At 37.2% G+C, this 24,945-nt stretch overlaps 1 protein-coding gene across 1 annotated transcript in view; it reads left to right on the top strand.

Annotated features, from left to right (window-relative positions):
* The first annotated feature begins 409 nt into the window (after positions 1 to 409).
* Positions 410 to 24,945, top strand: part of PGM2L1 (phosphoglucomutase 2 like 1) — a 64,015-nt gene continuing 39,479 nt past the window's right edge. The window contains exons 1-2 of the mRNA XM_046638419.1: positions 410 to 583; positions 683 to 818. Of these exons, the coding sequence (XP_046494375.1) occupies positions 708 to 818 (111 nt within the window). The 5' untranslated portion in view covers positions 410 to 583; positions 683 to 707. The remainder of the gene's footprint in view (positions 584 to 682; positions 819 to 24,945) is intronic.

The following is a 24,945-nucleotide window of genomic DNA, read 5'->3' as shown; positions in this document are numbered from 1 at the left end:
AGAAAAGAACTACAATTCCCGTGAGGCCGTGCGGGGACAGCCCCGCGCACCCTCCCGCCAGGCGCGTTCCCCTAGGCGAAATGGGAGGGCGACCGGCGCGCGCGCCGGGGATCCGCTGAGCGAGCGCTGAGGCGCGGGGCTCGTGGTGGTTGTGGCAACTGATCGAGAAAAGGAGACACGTGGGAATGTGTGGGGGTTGAAACAAAAGACGTGTGGCAAAAGGCAAATTAAAAAATAAAAACAGCCGTGTTCCAATCCCTCGCCACCCGGGCGGATCCTAACTCGCGCTACTGCAGGAGGTCGGGAGCGCGCTCCCGGGCTCGCGCCTCAGGCCCCCGGGGCTTAAACCAGCTGGGGCGGGGCCGGCGGCGCGGGGGGCGGGGCCTGAGGCGGCGTGTGTGCGGCGGCGGCGGCGGCCAGATCCAGACATCTGGGACTGTTGTTGTTCTTTCGCGGCGAGACCGCTCCAGTCAGCTCGCCCAGAGGGAAACCGGGAGCTGGTCTGGTGGGGAGCGGGTGGCCGCATCCCCCGTCTCTCCTGCTTCCCCAGAGCCGCGGCGGCAGCTGGCGCAAACATCCTGAGGTTGGTCTCCGATGCCCTTCAGTGAGGAGCGGGCGTCGGGACCCTGGTGAGCGCACCTCAGGCCCTCCCCCGCAACTCGGTGTCTTCGTCGCCCCCCAGGCGCGCACACCCCAGTCTGGCTGCCATGTCTGAAAACGCAGAGGGAGACCTGAACTCCAACCTGCTGCATTCCCCCTACCACACCGGGGACCCTCAGCTAGACACGGCCATCGAGCAGTGGCTCCGTTGGGATAAGGTGGGTACCTGGTCTGCCCCGCCTCCGCCCCCTCCTCCCGCAAGCTCCCCTCGCCCCCCAGTCCGCCCTTCCCGTCCCCACCCGAGCTCGGCGGGCTGCAGAGAAGATGGTTCAGGCCGCGGGGCGGGGGCCAGCGGAGCCGGGCGTTGCCACCCACCTCTGCTCGGCTGCCTCCCTGGGACCGTCAGTGGCTTCCTTTTGCAGCGCGTGAAATTGCAACACCCCTCCTTCAAGTGCGTGTCATTTCTCTTTCTCAAAAAAAACAAAAAAAAAACATCATCGCAAGTTACACCCTTCATAGAACTATTTCCTTTCCCCTTTCTTCTCCCTTGGCTTCCTTCTCTGCAAACCTGTGTGTTTTTTGGCACCCTGCTTGGATGTTTCTAACCGCTGTCCGCCTTAGTTCTGGTCTGGTGTGTTTCCCCCTTCCGTCGCTAGGTAATCGCTGGGATTTTATCACTCCCTCCTGTTCTCCTGTATCACCTTTTCTCTTGAGAAAGGTAGAGGTTTTTCTGCCGCTTTCTTTCCCGTGCCGGGAGTTATTTTCTGGAAGTATCTTGTTCAAAAAATCGTGTTTTTCAGGTTTCATATGATGTCCCTGATACAGAATTGGTTTTGCTTTACCCATTCCTCCTCTATTCCCCCCACCCCCTCCAAGTTATTGCGGTGATTTCATCTTGTGCAGACATATGGGATGGATCTGTGAGAGCCAGAATTAAAATGCAGCTCTCTGACTTGTAAAAGAGGCCCCTGGTGGCTCCAACAGAGGAAGATGAGCCAAGCTTTTGCTTTGTCAAGTGCATTAAATGCATTTGTTGAAGTAGAGAAGGCAACATATTTAAAGTGAAATTAATGATACTGAATTAAAGAATTAGTATGGTAGTAGGTGACATAACGTGCAATTTCCTAGAGGATTAGCTTTCTGAAAAAGCTTTATTTTCACTTTGTTCAGTCATTTATGCATTCAGCAAAAAATATTTTTTGAGTACTGGATAATGTTCCAGGGCCTGTTAGTCCCACAGAATACTAGTGGTGAGGAAGATTGCAAGGGTTCCTCCCCTCAACAAGCCTTAGTTAGCAGATAAGGAAAACCAACAAATAAGCAATTACAAGTTAGTATTACTTGGTCATATGTATCTTGAACATTCTAATTCTTCCTTTGGAGTCTAAACCAGTGCTTCTCAAATCTGCAAGTTCTTACAGATCACCTGGGCATCTTAAAATGCAGATTCTGGTTTAGGAGGCTTGGGGTGGAGCCTGAAATTCTGGCTCAGAATGAGCTCCCAAGTGATACTAATGCTGCTGGTCTGTGGACCACACTTTGAGTAACAACACTCTAGAGTATTCTGATTGAGTTACTGAACTAGAGAATTATATAGTTACTTGTTGTGAAAGCATACAAAAAAGTGAAGATTCAAGGATTGCTCTTCTGCTTTTAATCCATTAAGGAGGAGGAAACCTAATAGAAATAGGGGAGCTAAGGCTTAGCATACAGGAAAATGATATATACCACAAACTGACTATTTAAAGGTCTTCAGCAGGGAAAGTTAACTAAATTACAAGTGAATGTTATCCTTGTATGTTTAATATAATTAATCGTTTTTGCTTAAAGCCATCAGCTTTCATTGGTATTGTCAGTAAATGAATGGTTGCACTTATGTCTCCCTAAATTGAAAGGAAGATTTATGAAATTCAAAGACACATGTAGAATTGCAACACAGTTTTTACTAGTGACTATTATGTATGTCAAAGCCTTTGGCCCTTCAACAATAGAAGTTTGTTTTTCATTGCCATGGATGAGATCTTTTGTTCTCTTTAGGTGCCAGTTTTGACTATTCTTTTCCAAACGAGTCTCTTGATTGATTTTTTTTAAAAAGATTGGTTGAATGAATTAATATTTATTAATTGTCTATGCTGTGCCTAGATATTGTTGGGATATACTGAAATATAACAAGACTATAAAATACGTATACACCCAAAAAGACAATGCTAAGATAGCATTGGTAGTAATTAAATAGTTTAGAGGCAGTTTTTATAAGAGTTTGAAAGAGTGACCTGTGGACTGGAATGGTCACGGAAGACTTTATAAGAAGACAAGATACAAGTAAAAAGAATGAGGAGAACCTTCATTGAAAGTGGAAGAGAAATTCTTAATTTTTATGTAAAATGTCCTCTATATACAAAGCACTGTCTGAAAACCTGTGGGAAATACAAAGATGAAATAGATATGGATCATATCTTCAAAGAACATAGAAGGGCGAAAATAAAACAAAAGCTCACAGGTGTAATATAAAGAACAAGTAATAAGTGCCCTTAACAGAGGGATAGATTTAAGTAATCTTAATAATTATTTAATAAAAATAATAAATACTTAATTGATTCTTCTCTTAATGGGAGAATATACTTTTAGTTGGTAGATAAAGGTGTAGCGACTGCAGATTCATGGTGTAGGTAAGCTAGGCTGTGTCCCAGGGCACTGAAATGTAGAGTGCAGAAATGTGGAATAATAGATCAGACTTACAGCGTTTATTGCGTTACACATTGACAGCATATGTAGTCTTTTAGCGTAGAGAAACTGAGTTTAGTACCTGATTAATACTTATTTAGTGAAAAAAGGAACCTATCAAATGGTGCTGATTCTTAATGACTCTGGTGAGGCACATAAGAAGTTATAAATTGATGTGAGGGCAATTTGTTACTTGCCTAGGTCACCAAAATGGCTAGTTTTACCCTTGGTGGAGTGGTATACTTTGAAAAATCTTCGTGAAAAAAGTGTTGCTTGTGCTGAACTTTCAAAATTAGTTAGAATTTAGACTTGCCAACATTGAGAGGAAGACTATTTCAAGCAGAGATAGAAACTTTAATGTGTGTACTTAGAACATTTGTTTCTTCTATAGCTTAGAGAAATTGTTGGAAAGACATGTATAGACCAGGTCATAGAAGGGCTTTAGCTTGTCTTTAGTGGCCTTGAATAAGGTGTGTGTTAAATGTTAACAAGAAAATAGTGCAACAAGACAGGGTGTTTATTGGGGTTGTCCAGGATACCCCATGTAGTTTCTGTGGAGTGGCATTCTCTTGGCAAATTTACCATAGTCCAGGATCTGACCCTCTGGTTCCTTTGCCTTCAGAGGAATTTGTTAGTCTATCTTGTCTCAGGATGGACTCACCCTACTCAAGGTCATAGAAGCTGGTGGCAGAATTCAGGATGCTATTTTATTAATTTAGGTACAGATGTAATATAAGGGGATTTGTCTCTAGTCAGGGCATTTTCTAGATGAACCCTAAGGTGGGGTCAGAGAATCAGAAGATTTTTAGTGATCACAAAATCAAATCACAGGGAGTCAGATATATGGCATAAATGTTTAACAGCATCAGCCTGTAATAAGTAAATGCATCCATCTCCATGATGGGACTATCCTACCACTGGAACCCAGGAAGTCCGTGGATCAAGATGTTCCTCCTCCAGGCCATGCGCCAATGACTCTTCTACAGTGCTCTCTCCCTTCTGTGCTCTAGGGCTGACTAAGGTTCCCACTTCCTTTCTAGTTCTTCCTTTCAGTGCTTTTGTGCATTCTATCAAATTACAGGCAAGTCTTGCTGGCCTAGAAGCCAGGTTCTCTTTAACATGACAACTATGTCCTGTATCTGATCTACTGTAAATGTTAACTTTTTGAAAGCAGTGTTATATTCAAGATATAAAGCACTGGCTAAAATTTGGGTGTGCGAATGTGTGGTTGGGGAGTAAGACGGGACACAGGGCAGAGCTGCTCAGCTAGCTTGTAGCAGCAGCAGCTCTATATTGACCAATAATGTAGAGGCAGGAATTGGCCATGGCACTTTGACATCTAGTGAGTAGAGCACTCTTGTCTCAGAATGTAGGTCTATGTTGAGAAAGAATAAAGTGTAAAGTTAAAGATAGCTTAAGTTAGGGTTATGAAATGCCGTGAAATAGAAATAAAAGACTTCAGTCTAATTCAGTGATTTTCAGACATCTAGCAGTGCAAGTTTTTCAAGCAAAATATAGCCCAGATTAAAAAAAGTGGTGAACAGATTCTCTTTGAAGTCATCATTGTGCGATGGAAAATATACCTATGAAGCACCTGTACCAGAGTGGTCTAATCACATTTTATTGTGTAGAGATCCAAAGAAGTTGTGGAAATTATCCATTTGTGGTACAGCCTGGACCAGAACTTGGATCTGCTACCTAGTTCAGTCCAATTTTTACAGTACTAGGCTATATTACATTTTTTTAATACTTTACTTAATTTGGTACTTAATCAATGAAGAGAACAGAATACATATGACTTTTGTAATTTTGGGAAATGTTAATACTTATTCCTTGAATTTGTGTAGTGTTTCAAACTTTATAAAATGATCTAAGTCTCATTTGATATTCACAGAAACCCTGCATGGTAGACAGGCAAGGTGATCGTTATCTCCATTTTTACAAGTAGAGAAACTTGGGCTCAGAAAAGGAAAATGACTTGCTCAAGGACATATGGCTTTTAAGTGGTAGGGTTGGGACTAGAATCTAGGTCATCTGACTTTTACTCTAATTTTATTATCACTGTACTAGACTCTATAACCTGAATATTTAGTAAATGTTAGTAACTTGTAAACCAAGTTTCAGGGACCTCACTGAAACCATATTATTGGCTCTTGTAAAAGCTGGAGTAGGATGTAACATTCTGCAGAATAAATTGTCATGGAATTTTTTTAAAGAGCTGAATATGCTGCTCAACAGCTGCTTTGTTCTCCTTGGCAACAATATTTCTCTAAGAAATTTAGTACATATAAATAAGAGTTTGGATTTATGTCCCTTTTTAGAAATAAAATTCATTTTTTTCTTTTTATTTCCAAATTTCTTAAATTTTTCCCTCAGTTTCCATCATTTTATTTTCAATTTATTTCAAAGAAATACATGCTTATGATAAAAATATAGTACAGAAAGGGATTATAATGGAAAGCAACGTTCCGTTCTAGGCAGAGTTCCTAATTGCCTCTTCTTATCCTTGATTTGCTCCTTAGAAGCCCTTTTTTTTTTTTTTAAAAGATTGGCGCCTGAGCTAACATCTGTTGCCAGTCTTCTTTTTTTTTCCTTCTTCTCCCCAAAGCCCCCCAGTACACAGTTGTATATTCTAGTTGTAGGTGCTTCTGGCTCTGCTGTGTGGGACGCCGCCTTAACATGGCATGACGAGTGGTGCCATGTTGGCACCCAGGAGCGAAACTGGCAAACCCCCGGGGCTGCTGAAGCGGAGCACACACTTAACCATTGGGCCATGGGACCAGGCCCTAGAAGCCATTTTTAACTGTTTATTTTTAATTGTTCTTACGGTTACTATCAAAAGACTAAATAATATGGTAGTACCACTATTCCTTGGTTTATTTTAAAGCTTTAGCTGTTATCTGTCAGATTCATGCTATGAAAAATGAAGCGCACTCGCATTATTTATTCTCCACCCCTCCTAAAGTTCATTATGCTATTAGTTTTAGTTATTCTTTTGAAAGTTTAAATAATGTAATTGCTAACAAAGTCTGAGGACAAGTAGTCCAGCTCACAAACAGAGCTCCCAATTGGCCATTCTATTTAAGGGGAGACTAGCAGGAAACATACCTGTATACACAAAAACAGAGAAAACCCATAGCGGCTTCCCAGAAAAATTTATGGATATCAATGACTAACCAAGGATCAAGTTAGATAAAGAAAGCAAGCAGCATGAAAAATAAGAAAAACAAAGTCATGGGCCAAGAAAAAAACTGAGGTAAATCAGGGAACATAAGATCTTAAAATTTTTAAATTAAATTTAAGAAGATAATTATCCCATCAAATAAGGAAAGAAGCTATGAAAAAGGAACAGGAAATAAGAATGAGCTCTTGGAAATTAAGAAAATTAGTTACTTAAAAGCTAATTATTTAAAAATTACAGCATCCCTCCCACCACCTGCCAAATGCAATAGAAAATACAAAAGTTAAAGTTGAGGAAACCTACAACAAAAGGAAATAAGAAATATGAAGGGAGTTGACATGGAGGAACTACCCCCCGGAGTCAAGTGTAAAGAAATCCCAGATGACAGCAGTACACCAGATCCACATTGGGCTTCAAGAAATGTCTTTTGAAAAACAAAGTAACATCTATGCCATAAATAATGAAAAGCTAGAAGATGTTAATGATATGGTGAAGATGGCATGTTATTTCTGGCAACAACAACGTCAAAAGAAGGAAAGCACTTATCTGTGAATGGAAGAGAGGAAGGGAGGGGAGGATGGAGGGAAGGAAGGAAGGAAGGAAGACCTGAATAAGCAAGTTATGGTCCAAAAGTGAAGCAAATTAAAATAGGGCATGATTTTGAACAATTAATTGGTGGAGCTTAAGTTAAAAATCCTTTTGATCTTAACACCTTCAGAAGACACAAGGTGGGCCAGAAGAGAAGGAGATTTTATCTGAGCCCGCTGCGGAGGTCTGCAGTGAACTATATTTAGGTCTTAACCAACTGCTTACATTATTTTCAATTTTAAAAATGAACCTGAAGACAAAACACAAGATCTGAGTTTTTTTATTGTGGTAAAAGACATATAACTAAAATTTACTATCTTAACCATTTTTAAGTGTAAAGTTCCATAGTGTTAAATATATTCAAATTGTTGTAAAACAGATCTCCAGAACTTTTTGATCTTGCAAATCTGAAACACTGTACCCATTAAATAAGTCCCCTTTCCCCGCTCCCCTAAGCCCCTGATAACCACCATTGTATTTTCTGTTTCTATGAATTTCACTACTTTAGATACCTCATATAAGTGGAATCATACAGTGTTTGTCTTTTTGTGACTGGCTTATTTCACTTAGCATAATGTCCTCAAAGTTCAATGTGTTGTATCATGTGACAGGATTTTCTTCTGTAAGTCTGAATAATAATGTATATACCACGTTTTGTTTATCCCTTCATCCATCAATGGACATTTGGATTGCATCCACTTCTTGGCTGTTTGGAATACTGCTGCTATGAACATGGGTGTGCAAATATCTCTTCCAAACCTTGCTTTCAGTTGTTTTGGCTAAATACCCAGAAGTGGGATTGCTGGAACAAAATGTAGATGTTATCAGCACAATTTGGGTTTTGGCTTATTGTGCTTTGTTTCATGCTACTTTCTGTCTTTCAGAAATTTGTTGAAATCTCATCCACTCCTCAGTACCTGCTGATCCCTTCCCCAGTTCTTTTTGCATAAGTTTAGTCTTTTTATCCCTTTGTTGTCATTTTAATAAATTGTCAGGAGGAAGAGGAGACAAGTACTTGAGTCTTTCATCTTGAAACTGGAAGCAATCAAGATGTCTTTCAATAGGTGAATGGATAAACTGTGGTATGTTCATACAATGGAATATTATTCGGTGATTTAAAAAAAATGATCTATCAAGCCACAAAATGAAATGAACTATCAAGCCACAAAAATATGAAGAAACCTTAAATGCATACTGCTTAGTGAAAGTAGCCCTTATGAAAGAGCTGCATACCATATAATTCCAACTGTATGTCCTTCTGAAAAAGGCGGAACTACAGAGACAGTAAAAAGATCAGTGGTTCATGGGAGAGGTGGGAGGTAATGGAGTACAAGGGATTTTTCGGGGAGTGAAGCTGTTCTGTGTGATCCTATAATGGCAGATATATGGCGTTATGTATTTGTCAAAACCCGTAGAAGTGTACAGCCCAAAGAGTCAACCCTAATATAAACTATGGACTTTAGTTCATAATACTGTATCAATATTGGATCAGTTATGACAAATGTACACACTAATACAAGATGTTCCTTCCGAGAGGGCAGTTTATTGGAACTCCCTGTACTATTGTTCAGTTTTCCGTAAACCTAAAACTGGTTTAAAAAATAAAGTCTATGAATTTATTTTTTAAAAAATGTATATAAGAGAGGGGATCCGTATTTGAAAGTGCTTCCTTTTTTTCCCACCTTAAATTTTCAAAATAGGGTAGACAGGCTACTTCCGCTTTTTCTTTGGAGGTCTTCTTTACCCTATTTTTTCTTTCATAAAGGACTGTTGTTTAGTTCCTTTTAGTTTTCTACAAGGCCATTAGAAAGCCTATATCTTTGATCTAGAATTATTTTTCCCATCCCTTCCTTTCTTCCAATTTAAAAAATCAGAGAGATCCTGGAGAACCTAATGAAAAGGAATTTATCTTCATTTGGTTCTTCCAGGTTTTACTTGTAAGATACATTGAAGTAACCAAAGAATGTAAATATTTTATTCCACCAGCTCAGATTTTCATGGTCCCTCCCTGGATGGTCTAAATTAGATTTCTTTCATCTGTCCTGGTGGAGAGAGAGCATGATTTGCTTCTTTAATTGTTTTTACCTATTTCATATGTCCTGTTTTTTAGAAATATTTTTTCCCAAATAAAAGGTTGATTAGTAGTTTAGTGCAGAGTTTACGGAGGGAGTGCTTTTTCATCATTCAGTTGCTCTCTGCATTATTGTTGATTAGTACTGAGGCTGCTGCCCTCTGGTGTTGAGAGCTAATGAAGACCATGATTAATGCTGGTAGAAAGAAAGATCCCAATCCTGCAAGGGCTCTTTTACACCAGATAATTTAATGAGCGGTGTATCTTACCAAACAAAACTATGAAAACAGTCATAATTAATGCCAGAAAGAGTATGCAAATTATAATGGAAATGAAAAATACTATGCTTCTCAGATACAAAGGCGTTTAGGCATTCAGCTAACTAGAACTTACTGTTAGGAAATCTCTTCAATGTAAGTAGTGGTTTTATTTTGTGGTTTCTGCTTCATTTTCTCTCTGAAATATTTCTTTATTTATGCAAGTAAAACTTAGAAAAAACCTAAATGCTTGCCAATAGGGGAAAGGATAAATAAACTGGAACACTGCAGCAGTTGAAAAGAATAGCATAGATCTAAATGCATTGAGGAGTGAAGTAAGGAAGTTATACAGCAGTATGTACATTTTGATACCATATAAATAAAATAAAAAGAGATAAAGCAAAACTACATTTCTGTAAGTATGTAGATACAGGTAAAAGTCTGGAAGGATGCATCACAAAAACAGTACTGGCTCCCCCAAAGGAGAGTCTGGGAATGAGGATAATAGTCAAAGGAGTCTGTAGCTTTATCTGTATCATTAGTATTTTTGAAACAAGGATTATGTGTTGATGTAGTTTGTAATGAATAATTAAAAATAAAATTTAAAATATAATCGAAGAACAATTAAGTGGTCAACTGTCTGACACTGGTTTTTAAGTACAACAGGAGTTCAAAGTCAGGGAGACTTTATGTAAGAAGTACAACTTGAACTGGGTCTTGGAGGATAAGTAGGATAGGAATAGATGATGGATATGGGGGCAGAACACTTAAGGTGGGAGAAATAGAATAATAAAATGCAAGGAGAAACTGATCAGGCAAATAAAACTGAACAGGAGGCATGCAAGAACAATGAAGAGGTTTTTTTAAAAAAATTTTTATTGAGTTTATGATAGTTTACAATCTTTTGAAATTTCAGTTGTACATTATTGTTTGTCAGGCGTGTTGTGGGTACACCGCTTCACCCTTTGTGCCCACCCCCCACCCCCCTTTGCCCTGGTAGCCACTAATCTGTTCTCTTTGTCTACATGTTTAACTTCCACGTATGAGTGGAGTCATACAGAGATTGTCCTTCTCTATCTGGCTTATTTCGCTTAACATAATTCCCTCAAGGTCCATCCATGTTGTTGTGAATGGGACGATTTTATTCATTTTTATGGCTGAGTAGTATTCCATTGTGTATATATATACCATATCTTCTTTAACCAATCATCAGTTGATGGGCACGTAGGTTGCTTCCATGTTTTGGCTATTGTAAATAATGCTGCAATGAACATAGGGGTACATGGGACTTTTGGAATTGCTGACTTTAAGCTCTTTGGATAAATACCCAGTAGTGGGATGGCTGGGTCATATGGTATTTCTATTTTTAATTTTTTGAAAAATCTCCATACTGTTTTCCATAGCAGCTGCACCAGTTTGCATTCCCACCAGCAGTGTGTGAGGGTTCCTTTTTCTCCACAACCTCTCCAACACCTGTTACTTTTTGTTTTGGTTATTTTTTCCATTCTAATGGGTGTAAGGTGATATCTTAGTGTAGTTTTGATTTGCATTTCCCAGATAATCAGTAATGATGAGCATCTTTTCATGTGCCTACTGGCCATCTGTATATCTTCTTTGGAGAAATGTCTGTTCATGTCTCCTGCCCATTTTTTGATCGGGTTTGATTTTTTGTTGTTGAGTTGTGTGAGTTCTTTATATGTTATGGAAATTAACCCTTTTTCGGATATATGACTTGCAAATATTTTTTCCCAATTAGTGGGTTGTCTTTTTGTTTCAATACTGTTTTCCCTTACCTTGAAGAAGCTCTTTAGTCTGATGAAGTCCCATTTGTTTATTCTTTCTATTGTTTCCCTTGTCTGAGAAGACATGGTGTCCGAAAAGATCCTTTTAATACTGATGTCGTAGAGTGTACTGCCTATGTTTTCCTCTAGAAGCCTCATGGTTTCAGGTCTCACCTTTAGGTCTTTGATCCATTTTGAGTTTATTTTGTGAATGGTGAAAAAGAATGGTCAATTTTCATTCTTTTACATGTGGCTTTCCAGTTTTCCCAGCACCATTTGTTGAAAAGACTTTCTCTTCTCCATTCTGTGTGCATAGCTCCTTTGTCAAAGATTAGCTGTCCATAGACGTGTGGTTTTATTTCTGAGCTTTCAGTTTTGTTCCATTGATCTGTGCACCTGTTTTTGTACCAGTACCATGCTGTTTCGATTATTGTAGCTTTGTAGTATGTTTTGAAGTTAGGGATTGTGATGCCACCAGCTTTGTTCTTTTTTCTCAGGATTGCTTTAGCAATTCGGGGTCTTTTATTGCCCCATATGAATTTTAGGATGCTTTGTTCTATTTCTGTAAAGAATGTCATTGGGATTCTGATTGGGATTGCGTTGGATCTGTAGATTGCTTTAGGTAGTATGGACACTTTAACTAGGTTTATTCTTCCAATCCGTGTGCATGGAATGTCTTTCCATCTCTTTATGTCGTCATCAATTTCTTTCAGGAAAGCCTTGTAGTTTTCGTTTTATAGGTATTTCACTTTCGTAGTTAAATTCACCCCAAGGTATTTTATTCTTTTTGTTGCGATTGTGAATGGTATTGTGTTCTTGATTTCTTTTTCTGTTAGTTCGTTATTAGAGTATAGAAGTGCTACTGATTTATGTAAGTTGATTTTATACCCAGCAACTTTGCTGTAGTTGTTGATTATTTCTAAAAGTTTTCCAATGGATTCTTTGCGGTTTTCTATATATAAGATCATGTCGTCTGCAAACAGTGAGAGTTTCACTTCTTCCCTCCCTATTTGGATTCCTTTTATTCCTCTCTCTTGCCTAATTGCTCTGGCCAAAACCTCCAGTACTGTGTTAAATAAGAGTGGTGATAGGGGGCATCCTTGTCTCATTCCTGTTCTTAGGGGTATGGCGCTCAGTTTTTGCCCATTGAGTAATAATGTTGGCTGTGGGTTTGTCATATATGGCCTTTATTGTGTTGAGGTAATTTCCTTCTATCCCCATTTTGTTCAGAGTTTTTATCATAAATGGCTGTTGGATCTTGTCAGATGCTTTCTCTGCATCTATTGAGATGATCATGTGCTTTTTATTCCTCAGTTTGTTGATGTGGTGTATCACGTTGATTGATTTGCGGATGTTGAACCATCCCTGTGTCCCTGGTATGAATCCCACCTGATCATGATGTATGATCCTTTTGATGTATTGCTGAATTCGGGTTGCCAAAATTTTGTTGAGAATTTTTGCATCTATGTTCATCAGCGATATTGGCCTGTAGTTCTTTTTCGTGCTGTCCTTGTCAGGCTTTGGTATCAGAGTGATGTTGGCCTTGTAGAATGTATTAGGAAGTGTTCCATCCTCCCTAGTTTTTTGGAATAGCTCGAAAAGTATAGGTATTAAATCCTCTCTGAAAGTTTGGTAGAATTCCCCAGGAAAGCCATCTGATCCTGGGCTTTTATTCTTTGGGATGTTTTTGATTGCTGTTTCAATCTCTTTCCTTGTGATTGGTCTGTTCACACTGTCTGCTTCTTCTTGACTTAGCTTTGGGAGATTGTAAGAGTCTAAGAATTTATCCATTTCCTCTAGGTTATCCATTTTGTTGGCATATAGTTTTTCATAGTATTCTCCTATAATCTGTTGTATTTCTGTGGAGTCTGTTGTTATTTCTCCTCTTTCATTTCTGATTTTGTTTATTTGAGCTTTCTCTCTTTTTTTTCTTTGTATGTCTGGCAAAGGGGTTGTCAATTTTATTTATCTTCTCAAAGATCCAGCACCTTCTTTTTGATCCTTTCTACTGCCTTTTTTGTTTCAGTAGCATTTATTTCTGCTCTGATTTTTATTATTTCTCTCTTTCTGCTGACTTTGGGCTTTGTTTGTTCTTCTTTCTCTAATTCAGTTAGGTGTAATTTGAGATTGCTTATTTGGGAGTTTTCTTGTTTGTTAAGGTGTGCCTGTATTGAGATGAATTTCCCTCCTAATACAGCTTTTGCTGTATCCCATATGAGTTGGTATGGCATGTTATCGTTTTCATTTGTCTCCACATCATTGGACAGATCATCCAGACAGAAAATCAACAAAGAAACAGTGGAAATAAATGAAAAGCTAAAACAGTTGGACTTAATAGACATATATAGAACACTCCATCCCAAAACAGCAGAATACACATTCTTCTGAAGTGCGCACAGAACATTCTCAAGGGTAGACCATATGTTGGGAAACAAGGCAAGCCTCTGTAAAGTTTAAAAAATTGAAATAATGACAAGCATCTTGTCCGATCATAATGCTGTAAAGCTAGAAATTAATTACAAGTAAAAACCTGAGAAAGGGTCAAAGATGTGGAGACTAAACAATATGCTATTGAACAAGCAATGGATCATTGAAGAAATTAATGAAGAGTTTTATTTTTTGAAGAATAGCCTGTGTGTTGGACTGCTCTGGCAGTTAAGAATAGATGAAAGAAAGCTGGTGTTTATTGAGTGATCATACGCCAGGCCTGGTACTAGATGCTTTCATGTAAAAAGTCTCTTTTAATCCTCCCAAGGATTGTTTGACGCAGTTATTCCCATTTTTTAACCTATACACAAACTCAGGCTCACTGAAATAGAGAGAGTATTTGAATCCCAAAAGGTTTTGAACTCCTCTGCCCTTTGGGATCTGATCCCACCCTTCCTCACCTTTATATCTGATGTAGACAGAATTGGACTCTGTTGTTGGTTCTTGGATGATTGGTCTGGCTGCAGTGTGTAGTTAGGATGAGAAGGATTGGAGTTGTGGAGGGCAGCCTGGAGACTCTTCTGGTAATGTGGATATCAAAGCTTTACATTAGGATACTCATAGAGCCTTCTAAGAAAATTAAGAGGTAATGAGATTTATTGGTCAGCCCTGGTCAACAAAATGAGACTTATTAACAAATTGATTTCTCTCCCCTCTTTAAAAACACAGAGAATGGTAAACAGTTCCCATTTTGTTAAATCATAACATTTTGCTAAATTTGAATCAGATCTCCTTTTTAAAGAAATTACAAATTCAGTTTAAATTCCCACATCCAGTTCCTGATCCCATTCTCCGTCCTTCTTCTTTTCCCCCAAGGAACCAAGGCATATCTAGGAATGCTAGGGTTTTGTCTAAATTTCCTGTTTGGTTAAAAAATAGTTTTGTTTTTCGCTTAATCGAATAAAGATAACCCTGAAATTTAAACAGCTCCTTTAAAAAAAAAATCACTTAGTCAAAACTATTTTAATGCCTGAAAACACTCAAATCAAATTCAAAATATTACGTTTATTTTGTATATATATTTTTAGTATATAACTTTTGAAAATGTGGATGTTATTAACTTACCCCGAAATAGTACACTATAAGATTTTTTAGAAGCTGTAGTTCCTTAGCAATATGAAAGTCAGCAACAAAATAACATATCAAATACAGTCTAATGTGTTCTCTAAGTAAAAATGTCATACTTTACAAAGGTAGTAAGTTCCACTTATGGTTTCTTTAAAATTAGATTCATGCTTATGCAGAAAAAATGACTTAAACATCCTGTCTCCCAGATATCAAGGAAATTTTACATAATTATAGAGAAAAACTTAAAAATAAGAGAGTTGGTATTATACTGCAATTCAACTCATACCAACATGAATTTATTTTTGTAATTTGCATGTCTTTTTAAAACTGCTTTATAAAGCAACTGAGAAGTCAAGCATCTTTCAAGTATTGTATTTTTAACATTAAATTATATTTTCCAAATGTTTTATAAAGGGAAATGAAAAAACTCTCCAATATAGTTTATCATTAATTCATACTTTATACGGTAAAACACTGTGCAAATGGATTTATCTATGTTTCCTCCAATGTCAGTTTTAGACAGAGCTTTTCTGTTTATGTACTTTTTTTTAAAGTCAGACTTGTTGAGGTATAATTTACATTTACATAATTGACAGTAAGTTTCATTCTTTTAAGTGTTCAGTTTAATGAGTTTTGACAAGTGTAAGTAAACAGTTACATAACCAACACCACACTCGAGATATAATAGAGCATTTCTATCACTGCAGAAAATTCCCTCATGCCCTTTTGTAGTGAATTGCATCATTCCAGCCCTTGGCAGCCACTGATTTAATTTATGTCCTGTAGTAGTTGTTGTTTTTAATTGAGATATAATTCACATAACGTAAAATTATAAAATTCACCATTTTAAAGTGTATAGTTCACTGGATTTTAGTATATTGAAATGTTGTGCAATCATCACCACTATCCAAAACACTTTAATCACCCCGAAAAGAATCCCCATACCCATTAGTAGTCACTCCCCATTCCTCCCTACCCACAGCTCCTGACCACCACTAATCTGCTTTCTGTCTCTATGGATTTGCCTGCCTATTCTAGACTTTTCGGATAAATGGAGCCATATAATATGTGGCCTTTTGTGTCCTTCTTCTTTCACTTAGTGTGATTTCAAGGTTAATCCATGTTGTAGCATGAATCTATACTTGTTACAGCTTATTAGCTATTTATTTTCTTTAATGAAATGTCTATTTAAATCTTTTGCTCATTTTTTAATTGGGTTCTTTTATCGTTGACTTGTAATAGTTCTTCATTATTCTGACAGTTTGCCTTACAGAAATCATACAGTATGTAGAACTTTGGGGTCTAGCTTCCTTTACTTAACATAATGCTTGTGAGATTTATCCATTTTGTTTTCTGTATTGGTAGTTTATTTCTTTTTATTGCTGACTAGTATTCCATTGTATGGATATAGAACAATTGGTTTATTCATTCACCAGTTGATGGACACCAAGTTTCAACTATTATGAATAAATCTGCCATTAAAATTCATGCACAGATCATTGTGTAAACATGTTTCATTTCTCTTGGGTAGACACATAGGAGAGGAATGACTGTTCAAAATTTAGTGAGAAATTTTGAAATTATTGGGTGTTGAATTTTTGTCAAGTGCTTTTTCTGCATCTGCTGAGATGATCATGTTTTTGTTTTAGTTTTAATTAAGACTTTATTTCTTTAGAGCATTTCTAGGTTCACAGCACAATAGAGGGGAAGATACAGAGATTTCCTGTGTCCTCCCTACCCCCATTCATGCATAGCCTTCCCCATTATCAACATTCCCCACCAGAGTGGTACTGGTACTGAACCTTCACTGATACACATTAATCACCCAAAGTCCATAGTTTCCATTATGGTTTACTCTTAGTGTTGTACATCCTCTGGGTTTGGACAAGCGTATAATGACATGTATCCACCATTATATTCTCATGAAAAATAGTTTCACTGACCTAAAAATCCTCTGTGCTCCTCCTATTCATCCTTCTCTCCTCTTCCACCCTGGCAACCGCTGATCTTTTCAGTCTCCACAATTTCGTCTTGTCCAGAATGTCATATAGTTGGAATCACACAGTATGTAGCCTTTTCAGATTGGTTTCTTTCATTTAGTAACGTGCACTTAAGGTTCTTCCGTATCTTTTCATGGCTTGATAGCTCATTTCCTTTTAAAAGGTGTTAAATAATATTCCATTGTCTGGATGTACCTTAGCATTTTAAAAAATTTTACATTGTGATATGATGGGTTATGTTGATTTTTGAAGGTTGATCCAACTTATATTCCTCAGATAAATACGACTTGGTCGTGATGTGTTATTCTTTTTATATATTTTGTTAAGGATTTTTAATAAATCTGTTAGATTTTTGTAGTAGGATTATGCTGGCCTTATAATGAGTTGAAGTGTTCCCTGCTTTATTTTCTGAAAGAGTTTTTGTATGATTGATATTATTTCTTCTTTAAATATTTGATTGAATTTGCCACCCAAACAATGTGGACCTGAAGTTTTCTTCATGAAAAGCTTTTTGAGAACAAATAAAATTTCATTAATAGATATAGGACTTTTTGGATTTCGTTTCAGTTTTGGAAAATTAACTTCATAATCTGTTTAGAGTTAATATTGTACCACATCTTGTGAATTCTTGCAACAGTGTTGGCCCATTTTTATCATCACTACCACCTCCATCCTTTATCATTTGTATCACTTCTATAATACAATGTTATAATTTTTGCTTTAATCACTCGTATGCATTTTAAAGAAAAAAGTCTTTTTATGTTTATCCAGATATCTACCATATTCACTTCTCTTCTTTCTTTACCAAAATTTCAAATTTCCAAATGCTATTACTTCCCTTCAACCTGAAGAATTTCCTTTAGCGTTTATTGTAATACATGTCCACTCTCAATGAATTATTAGTTTTCTTTACACATATGTTAGATCTCTTGGTACTGTCTTACAGGTCTCTAAGGCTCTATTAAATTTGTTTTTTAATCTTTTTCTCTCTGTAGTTCAGATTGGATCATTTCCATTATCTGTCTTCTGGTTCATGAACCCTTTCCTCTTTCATCTCCATTCTGCTATTAAGACCGTTCAGTGACTTTTTAATCTCAGGTATTGTATTTTTCAGTTCTCAAATTTCCACTTGGATCTTTTTTATGGTTTCTGTTTCTTTTCTGAGATGTCTCATCTTTTCCTCCATTGAAAGCATATTTTCCTTTAAGTCACTGATAATAGTTGCATTAAAATCCTTGTCTGCTAATTCTAACATCTGAATATCTTGGAGTTGGTCACCACTGTATTATCTTCACTCTTGAAAATGGGTCACATTTTTCTGGTTCTTCATTTGGTAATTATGGATTGCATTATGGACACTGTGAATGTTATATTGTGGAGACCCTGGAATCTGTTATTCCTCAGGAGAATTTGACTTTTTTGTTTGTTCTAGCAGGTAATTAACTTGCTTGAATTCAGACTGCAAACTCTGTTTCTTGGGAGGCTGCTCAAATCTCAATATGTTCTTTTATCCGTAGCTGGAATGTGTCCCACACATACATAGAACAGGAGTTAGCCAGAGATTTGGGCCGAGTTTACACACAGAATGTGGGGTTCTCCCTCTCTAACTCTCTCCTTTCTGGACAAAGTCTCCGGTGGCTATGATTGCCCTGAGGTCTGTGCTCTGGTTCTTCAGCAGGCCAAGGACCATGGGATTTTTGTTGGTGTTTTAGTGCATGGCTTTTCCTACTACCTGCCCTTAAATTAAAAGCCATAAAAATGGGAAACTCACCCCATGCTGGCCCCTTCTCCCAAGTGTTAACCCCCTTTTAGAATCAAGCCTGCATTTATTCATTCTCTAGTACCTTCAGGTCTTTGTGGATTTTGGTTGTATTTCTTTTTCTGTGTGTTTTGTCTAGAGTTTATAGTTGTTATCTGTGGGAATGTCAGGTATGGTTGGCGTTTACTTGGCCGTACAGGAGATAGTACATGATATTCTTTATGCCATTTAAAATTATTTCTTTTTCTTTTTGCTGATATAGAGAAACACACTTGGCTTTTGTATATTAACCTTATATCCAGCAATCCTACTATATTCTAATTAATTCTAAAAAGTATTTACTCTTTTGGATTTTTTTATGTACTCAATAATTTCATCTGCAAATTATGTGTTTTGTTTCTTCTTTTTCAATTTTTGAATCAGGTATGTACCTTTAAATTTTTTGATAGCTATTCCCAAATTGCCCTCCAGAGAGGATGTATCAATTTATTCTTCTATCAGCAATGTATGAAAGTGCCTGCTTTCCCAAATTCTTAACTTCACAGTGTAGTATCAAATATCTTTCTTTGCCAGTGTGAAAGATGAAAACTATATTTTATTTTAGTTTTAATTTCCATTTTTCTTATAAATGAGGCTGAATATATTTTCATATATTTAAAGGACATCTGCGTTTTCTTTTTTATGAACTGTCTTCATATCTTTTGCCCATTTTTCTGTTGAGTCATTGGTCTTTTCTCTTTTTTATTTAATGTTAAAGAGATAAGTCTTTGGTTAATTTATTACAAATATTTATTCTCAGTTTGTCTTTTGGATTTGTTTATGTAATTTTTATCCTGCAGAACATAATTACAATTTTCTTGACAACATGGTACTTGGTAGATATATCATACTTAACCATTTCCAGTTTTGATTGTGTTTTTGATTTTTTTCAGTTTTATTGAGAAATAATTGATGTTAACATATAAGTTTAAGGTGATGGTTTGATTTACATGTATTGTGAAATGATTACGGCAATAGATTTGGTTAACATCTGTCGTCTCATGTAGATACAATAAAATGTTTCTGATTTTTTAAAACTGTTTTAAATAATGCTGAGAGCATCATTTTGCATATAGTTGTTTTTCCTTTTTGGATTATTTCTGTAGAATATGTAAAGATGACAAATACATGAGATGGAGATATTTAATTTCTGAGAAATGCAGTCAAACCATAATTGTAGCATGATTTCAGAAGAATATGAAAATTGGGCCTTATCAAAAAAGAAAAAAACATACTATTGTTTCCTTTGTTGGTAGTTTTCAGGCTGATGGGCAAGGTTCTCCTGATTGGTAGTATTTTTACCCTTCTAAAATACATATTAAACATCAGGCCATGAATCTTTGTCTAGTACAAATTAAATTAAGTATAGAATTATGGAATCTCAGTTGACAGGGACCTAGATATCATCTTGTTTAAGCTCCCACTCAGAATAAAAATATGTCTGTACTATCTCTAATAGGTAACTTCAGTATCTGTCCCTGGTATAGGGAAGTCTTGTCTTACTTGGGAGTTAGATTCTAAAGACGATAAATAATGAAAAGCTCATAAAGTAAAAAATTACCCTTGGAAACCCTTAAATTGCCCATGAACTACAGGATGCATGATTTGAAGTATCTAACCTAATACAGTGATATATAGTATATAATGTGCATAGTAATTCACCATTTATAATGGAGCACATTCACAAAATACAATTTTTAGTACTGCTGTGGAAGGTAGAGCTAAGTACATACAGTTGGATATGTGTAAGTTAAGTGTATATACAACTGTACTATGTAGTGCAGTATTGGATAGTAGACCGACTTCGAGTTCTCCTAATGACAGATAAGGTAATGTGGACAATTTTCCTCTAACAGCTAGAAAAGATAGACAAAATATAGATTTAAAAACCTGTTTGAAGGCGTTGAAGGCTCAACAAGTTAGTCAAGAATTTCTAGTTCAGGAGCTGAAAGGAGATAGAAATTCCAGGCCACAATCCTGAAGACAGGAATTCAGATAGCTGAGGTTAGCATTTAGGGCCACTTTTGCCCTGAGTGCATTTGTTGGTCCAGGATAGGCAGCCAAGTGATTTAGCAGTCTTTTTATTAGCTGTGCTGGGATAGAGGAACAAAAATTGGAATTTAGGGCCTGCCACAGGTGGGGACCCTGAAAACACTTCCACTTTGGCTTGGGACACCAAAGGGCTGCCCTGTGACTACTGATGAACTCTTAAGTAAATATGCCTCACACAGCTCTGAGTCATTTGGAGCCTGAAAAGGGTTAAAGTGAACCTGGATTACTGGTGTCTTCAGGTGCCTAGGAAGAGCAAAAACAGTCTTCCCTGGAGGGAGGTACCCTCATCCCAGGTTTCAAATTTTTATGTCTACTAACAGTGTTTCAAATATAATATTCAGTACAGAGTCAAAGATAACCAGACACACAAGGAAACAAGTCAACATGAACAAGACCCTGAAGAAGCAACAGATGATGAAACTGACCTGCAGGGGCTCCTTATACTGCAGTTATCAAACGCAGGCTTTAAAATAACTGTGCTTGCCAAGTCCAAGAAGATAGAAGATTAAAAATTGGGCAAAGGCAACCCACCAGTTGGGAAAAAATATTTACAAGTCTTATATCTGACAAAGGGTTAAGCTCTATACTATAGAAAGAACTCACACAACTCAACAACAAAAAAATCAAACAACCCTATCAAAAAATGGGCAGGGGACATGAACAGACATTTTTCCAAAGAAGATATACGGATGGCCAATAGACACATGAAAAGATGCTCATCCTCACTAATCATCAGGGAAATGCAAATCAAAACTACACTAAGATGTTACCTTACCCGTTAGAATGGCAAAAATAACCAAAACAAAAAGTGACAAATGCTGGAGAGGTTGTGGAGAAAAAGGAACCCTCATACACTGCTGGTGAGAATGCAAACTAGTGCAGCCGCTATGGAAAAGAGTGTGGAGATTTCTCAAAAAATTAAAATTGTGAGAGCAGAGACAGTGTCTTTTGTGCCTAGCACATAGTATGTGCTTAATAAATAGATATTTTTAATTAATTCAACAAACATTTGTTGAGAGCCTACTGAGTCCCAGGCTCTGTTCTCAGTATTGAAGATATAGTAATATTTAAAGTAATATTTTTGAGGTTTGCATCAAGTGTATATTTGTGACTTAATTTAGCCTGAAAGAAACGCATGAAATTATTTGTCCATAGGCCTTTATCTTAGAAAATATATCCACTTAGGGGCCGGCTCCGTGGCTGAGTGATTAAGTTCCCACGCTCCGCTGCGGTGGCCCAGGGTTCAGATCCTGGGCACGGACATGGCACCGCTTGTCAGGCCACGTTGAGGCGGCATCCCACATCCCACAACTAGAAGGACCTGCAACTAAGGTATACAACTGTGTACAGGGGGGTTTGGGGAGATAAAGCAGGAAAAAAAAAAAAAGATTGGCAACAGTTGTTAGCTCAGGTGCCAATCTTAAAAAAGAAAAAATATATATATATATATCTATCTCCACTTAAATAGGAAATTCATTTCAATTGGGAGTTCTTATGTTTGATTGCATAACTTAAATGTATGCTAATATTTTCTTTCTCTAATGTTTGCTTTTCCTGAAAGAATATGGCTATTTTGTCACTGTTACTGATGCGTAATCATTGAATATATGCTAAGCATCTTCTGTGTACAAGGTATGGGTTAGGTACTGTGAAGGAGGCAAAGTGTTTAAAAAATAGGCTCTGCTATCAACTGAAGGTACTCCCATTATGGGAGTAATTGATTACTGTTTTTAAGGGAATTCCCACTGTTGTCTGTTAACTTTTTTCGAATACTTGTTTTTGAGTGACATTGCACTTGGGGAATATAGGAAAAATATAGAATACCAAGAATATATAGTTATTTCTCTCAAAATGTTTGCAAAATACGGACTTTGATGAATGTTGGTGTAATCTATGAATGGCAAGAAGAATGCTTGGATAGGCAGGAGAAGGAGGAATGATAGGGGATGGAATTCAGTGTGTAGAAAAAGCATTAGATTGGGAGTCAGAAGGGCCCGGCCTTATTTCACAGTGGGGCACAGACTTTATCTACTGTATTAGTTAGGGTACACTCTGAGCTACTGAGGCAAAGACTATAAAATATAGTGGCTTAAAGCAGAGAGAAGATAATTTCTCTCATAACATTCAGAAGTCAGTAGCAGTCCAGGGCTGGTGGGGTGGCCATGCTATCCTCAATATGTGACTTGCACTATTGATCCAAGATGGCTGCTCCACTATCACATCACTCAGCCAGGAGAGGAGAGATGACTCAGGAGAGTGTACGCTTAATCCTTTTCAGGGCAAGATCTGAAAGTGGAACATATCATTTCTGTTTTCATGCCATTGGCGAGAACTTAGTTACATGGTCTCACCTAGCTGTAAGGTAGACTGAGATATAGCCCCTAGCTGGGCTGCCATGAATGTACCCGACTAAAACTCTATGACTAAAGGAGAGAGAAATATTAGGAGACAACTAGCAATTGTGTGCTGTTCCACATCTGGGGTCCTCAGATTACTGAGTTACTGTCAGCTTTTTAAAATACCTTGTGAAACTTAGAAATATGTGTCTGTTTATAATCCAATAAAAATAGTGGTTTTTTTGCTTTTGATTGGAATTAGGAGTGTGTATGTGGTAGCAGTCAAGATACAGTCAGTTTTTAGCAATTGGCAATTATCCTTGATTTTTGAAAAGTTTTTGAAAGCAAATTGATGTATTTTATTGGGTAAAAACAATTCCAAGTATGAGGTTCATTGGAGAAAAAATTAAATAGAAAGTGATGAGGGTGTTGAGCTCTTGACTAGATTCCAAAGTGAGTCTTGGGTCTAACAATCAAAATGTTAGAGTTTGAAGGGATCTTTTCTTTTCTTTTTTTAATGCATTTAAAGAAACTAGAAACTAGAATGGGATCTTTTCAGATTAAATTCAGATTGTACTGATAAGCCTCAGAGAGAAATGACCTGTCCAAAGGCTCAGAGTTTATTTAATAGAAAAGACTGGGTAAAGAGCTCTAGTCCTCTAAGTGTTAGTCTGTAAAGAAACTGACAACATTGTGGAAAGAGTAAGCCCAACCAGGATACTTCATAAGCCCTGAAAATACAACCGTGGAGAGTGAAGCAATTTCATGCAACCTACCACATTATGAGAAGTTTTGAGGTGTATGTGAGTATCCTCTCTGAATACTAACTGTATTAAACAGTGCAGATTAACTGTGGTAACAAATACTGCAAAATTTCAGTGGCCCACAAATGAAAGTCTGTTGCTTACATTACAGTCCAATGCTGATCTGTGAGGGGGGAGGCAGAGGGGGAATTTTGCTCCATGCAATCTCTTATTCTATCTTGTTGCTACATACTCGTCTAAGTCCCTGGCTGGATGGGCAAAGAGAGGATTATGGGGGCAGAAAAGGGGTTAATGGACCAGGCCTGGAAATGGCACACATCTTTTCTACTCAGATCCATTGACCAGAAGTCTGTCATGTGATCTCATCTAGCTCTAAGGGATGCTGGAAAATAGATTCTAGCTGTGTGCCCAGGAGGAAGAGTAGAACATTATTCCTATTTTTTTGCAGGTGAGAATACTAGAGTGAAATTACCTGTTCGAAGTCATAAAGGTAGCAATAGTTTCTACTAACTGGAGTCCTTTCATTTAGTATATTTAGTTGCTCACATGATCTGTTACTGATAAAACCTGTAAAGCTTGAAAAGATAACCTCAAAAGTCTTCACACTCTAATTAGAATCTAAAGTCCAGGAGGAGGTCAAGTAACTTGTTTGGGATTATCTGGCTAAGCAATTGCAGACTCAAGATCAGGGCCAAGCCTTCTAAATTCATAGGTTAGTGGTCTTTCCATTATGCTGCAGTCACTGTGGAGCTAGTTGACCAACAATTGGGTCCTTCATTTGTCAAAAAAAGTACAATGTGTCAGCATATCTATAGAAAAACAAACATTTGAAATGTTTTAGTTTGACTACCTTATATGGGAAATATTTTTTATTTAAAACTTAATATTGAGACAAGCATGTAGTATATTACTGAACAGTAAAATTCAACTCAGTGTATGTGCTCTGTTAGAAAAAAGTCCATAAGTTAAAAGACTATGTCTACATAATCTTAAATTTTGAAATAAAATAATTAACATTTTTAGCTTTCACACTAATCTTGGCATATGCAGTATTATACTTAAATGACAACAGTATATTATATTTGAAAGCTTATTTTCTGTTTTCCTGGGTATGATTTTTATATTCATTAAGTGGTGATTATTCAAATATTATTAAGCCAATTATTAAGCAAATCTCATTTTATATGACAAGTATAGTCATTCAAGTTTTTTATCTAAGCCAATTTAATTTATGCTAG

The sequence above is a fragment of the Equus quagga genome, chromosome 14 (genome assembly GCF_021613505.1).
Source record: "Equus quagga isolate Etosha38 chromosome 14, UCLA_HA_Equagga_1.0, whole genome shotgun sequence".
NCBI classification, from domain to species: Eukaryota; Metazoa; Chordata; class Mammalia; order Perissodactyla; family Equidae; genus Equus; species Equus quagga.
The sequence above is the reverse complement of the archived record's forward strand: the minus strand, read 5'-3'. Positions and strand labels throughout refer to the sequence as shown.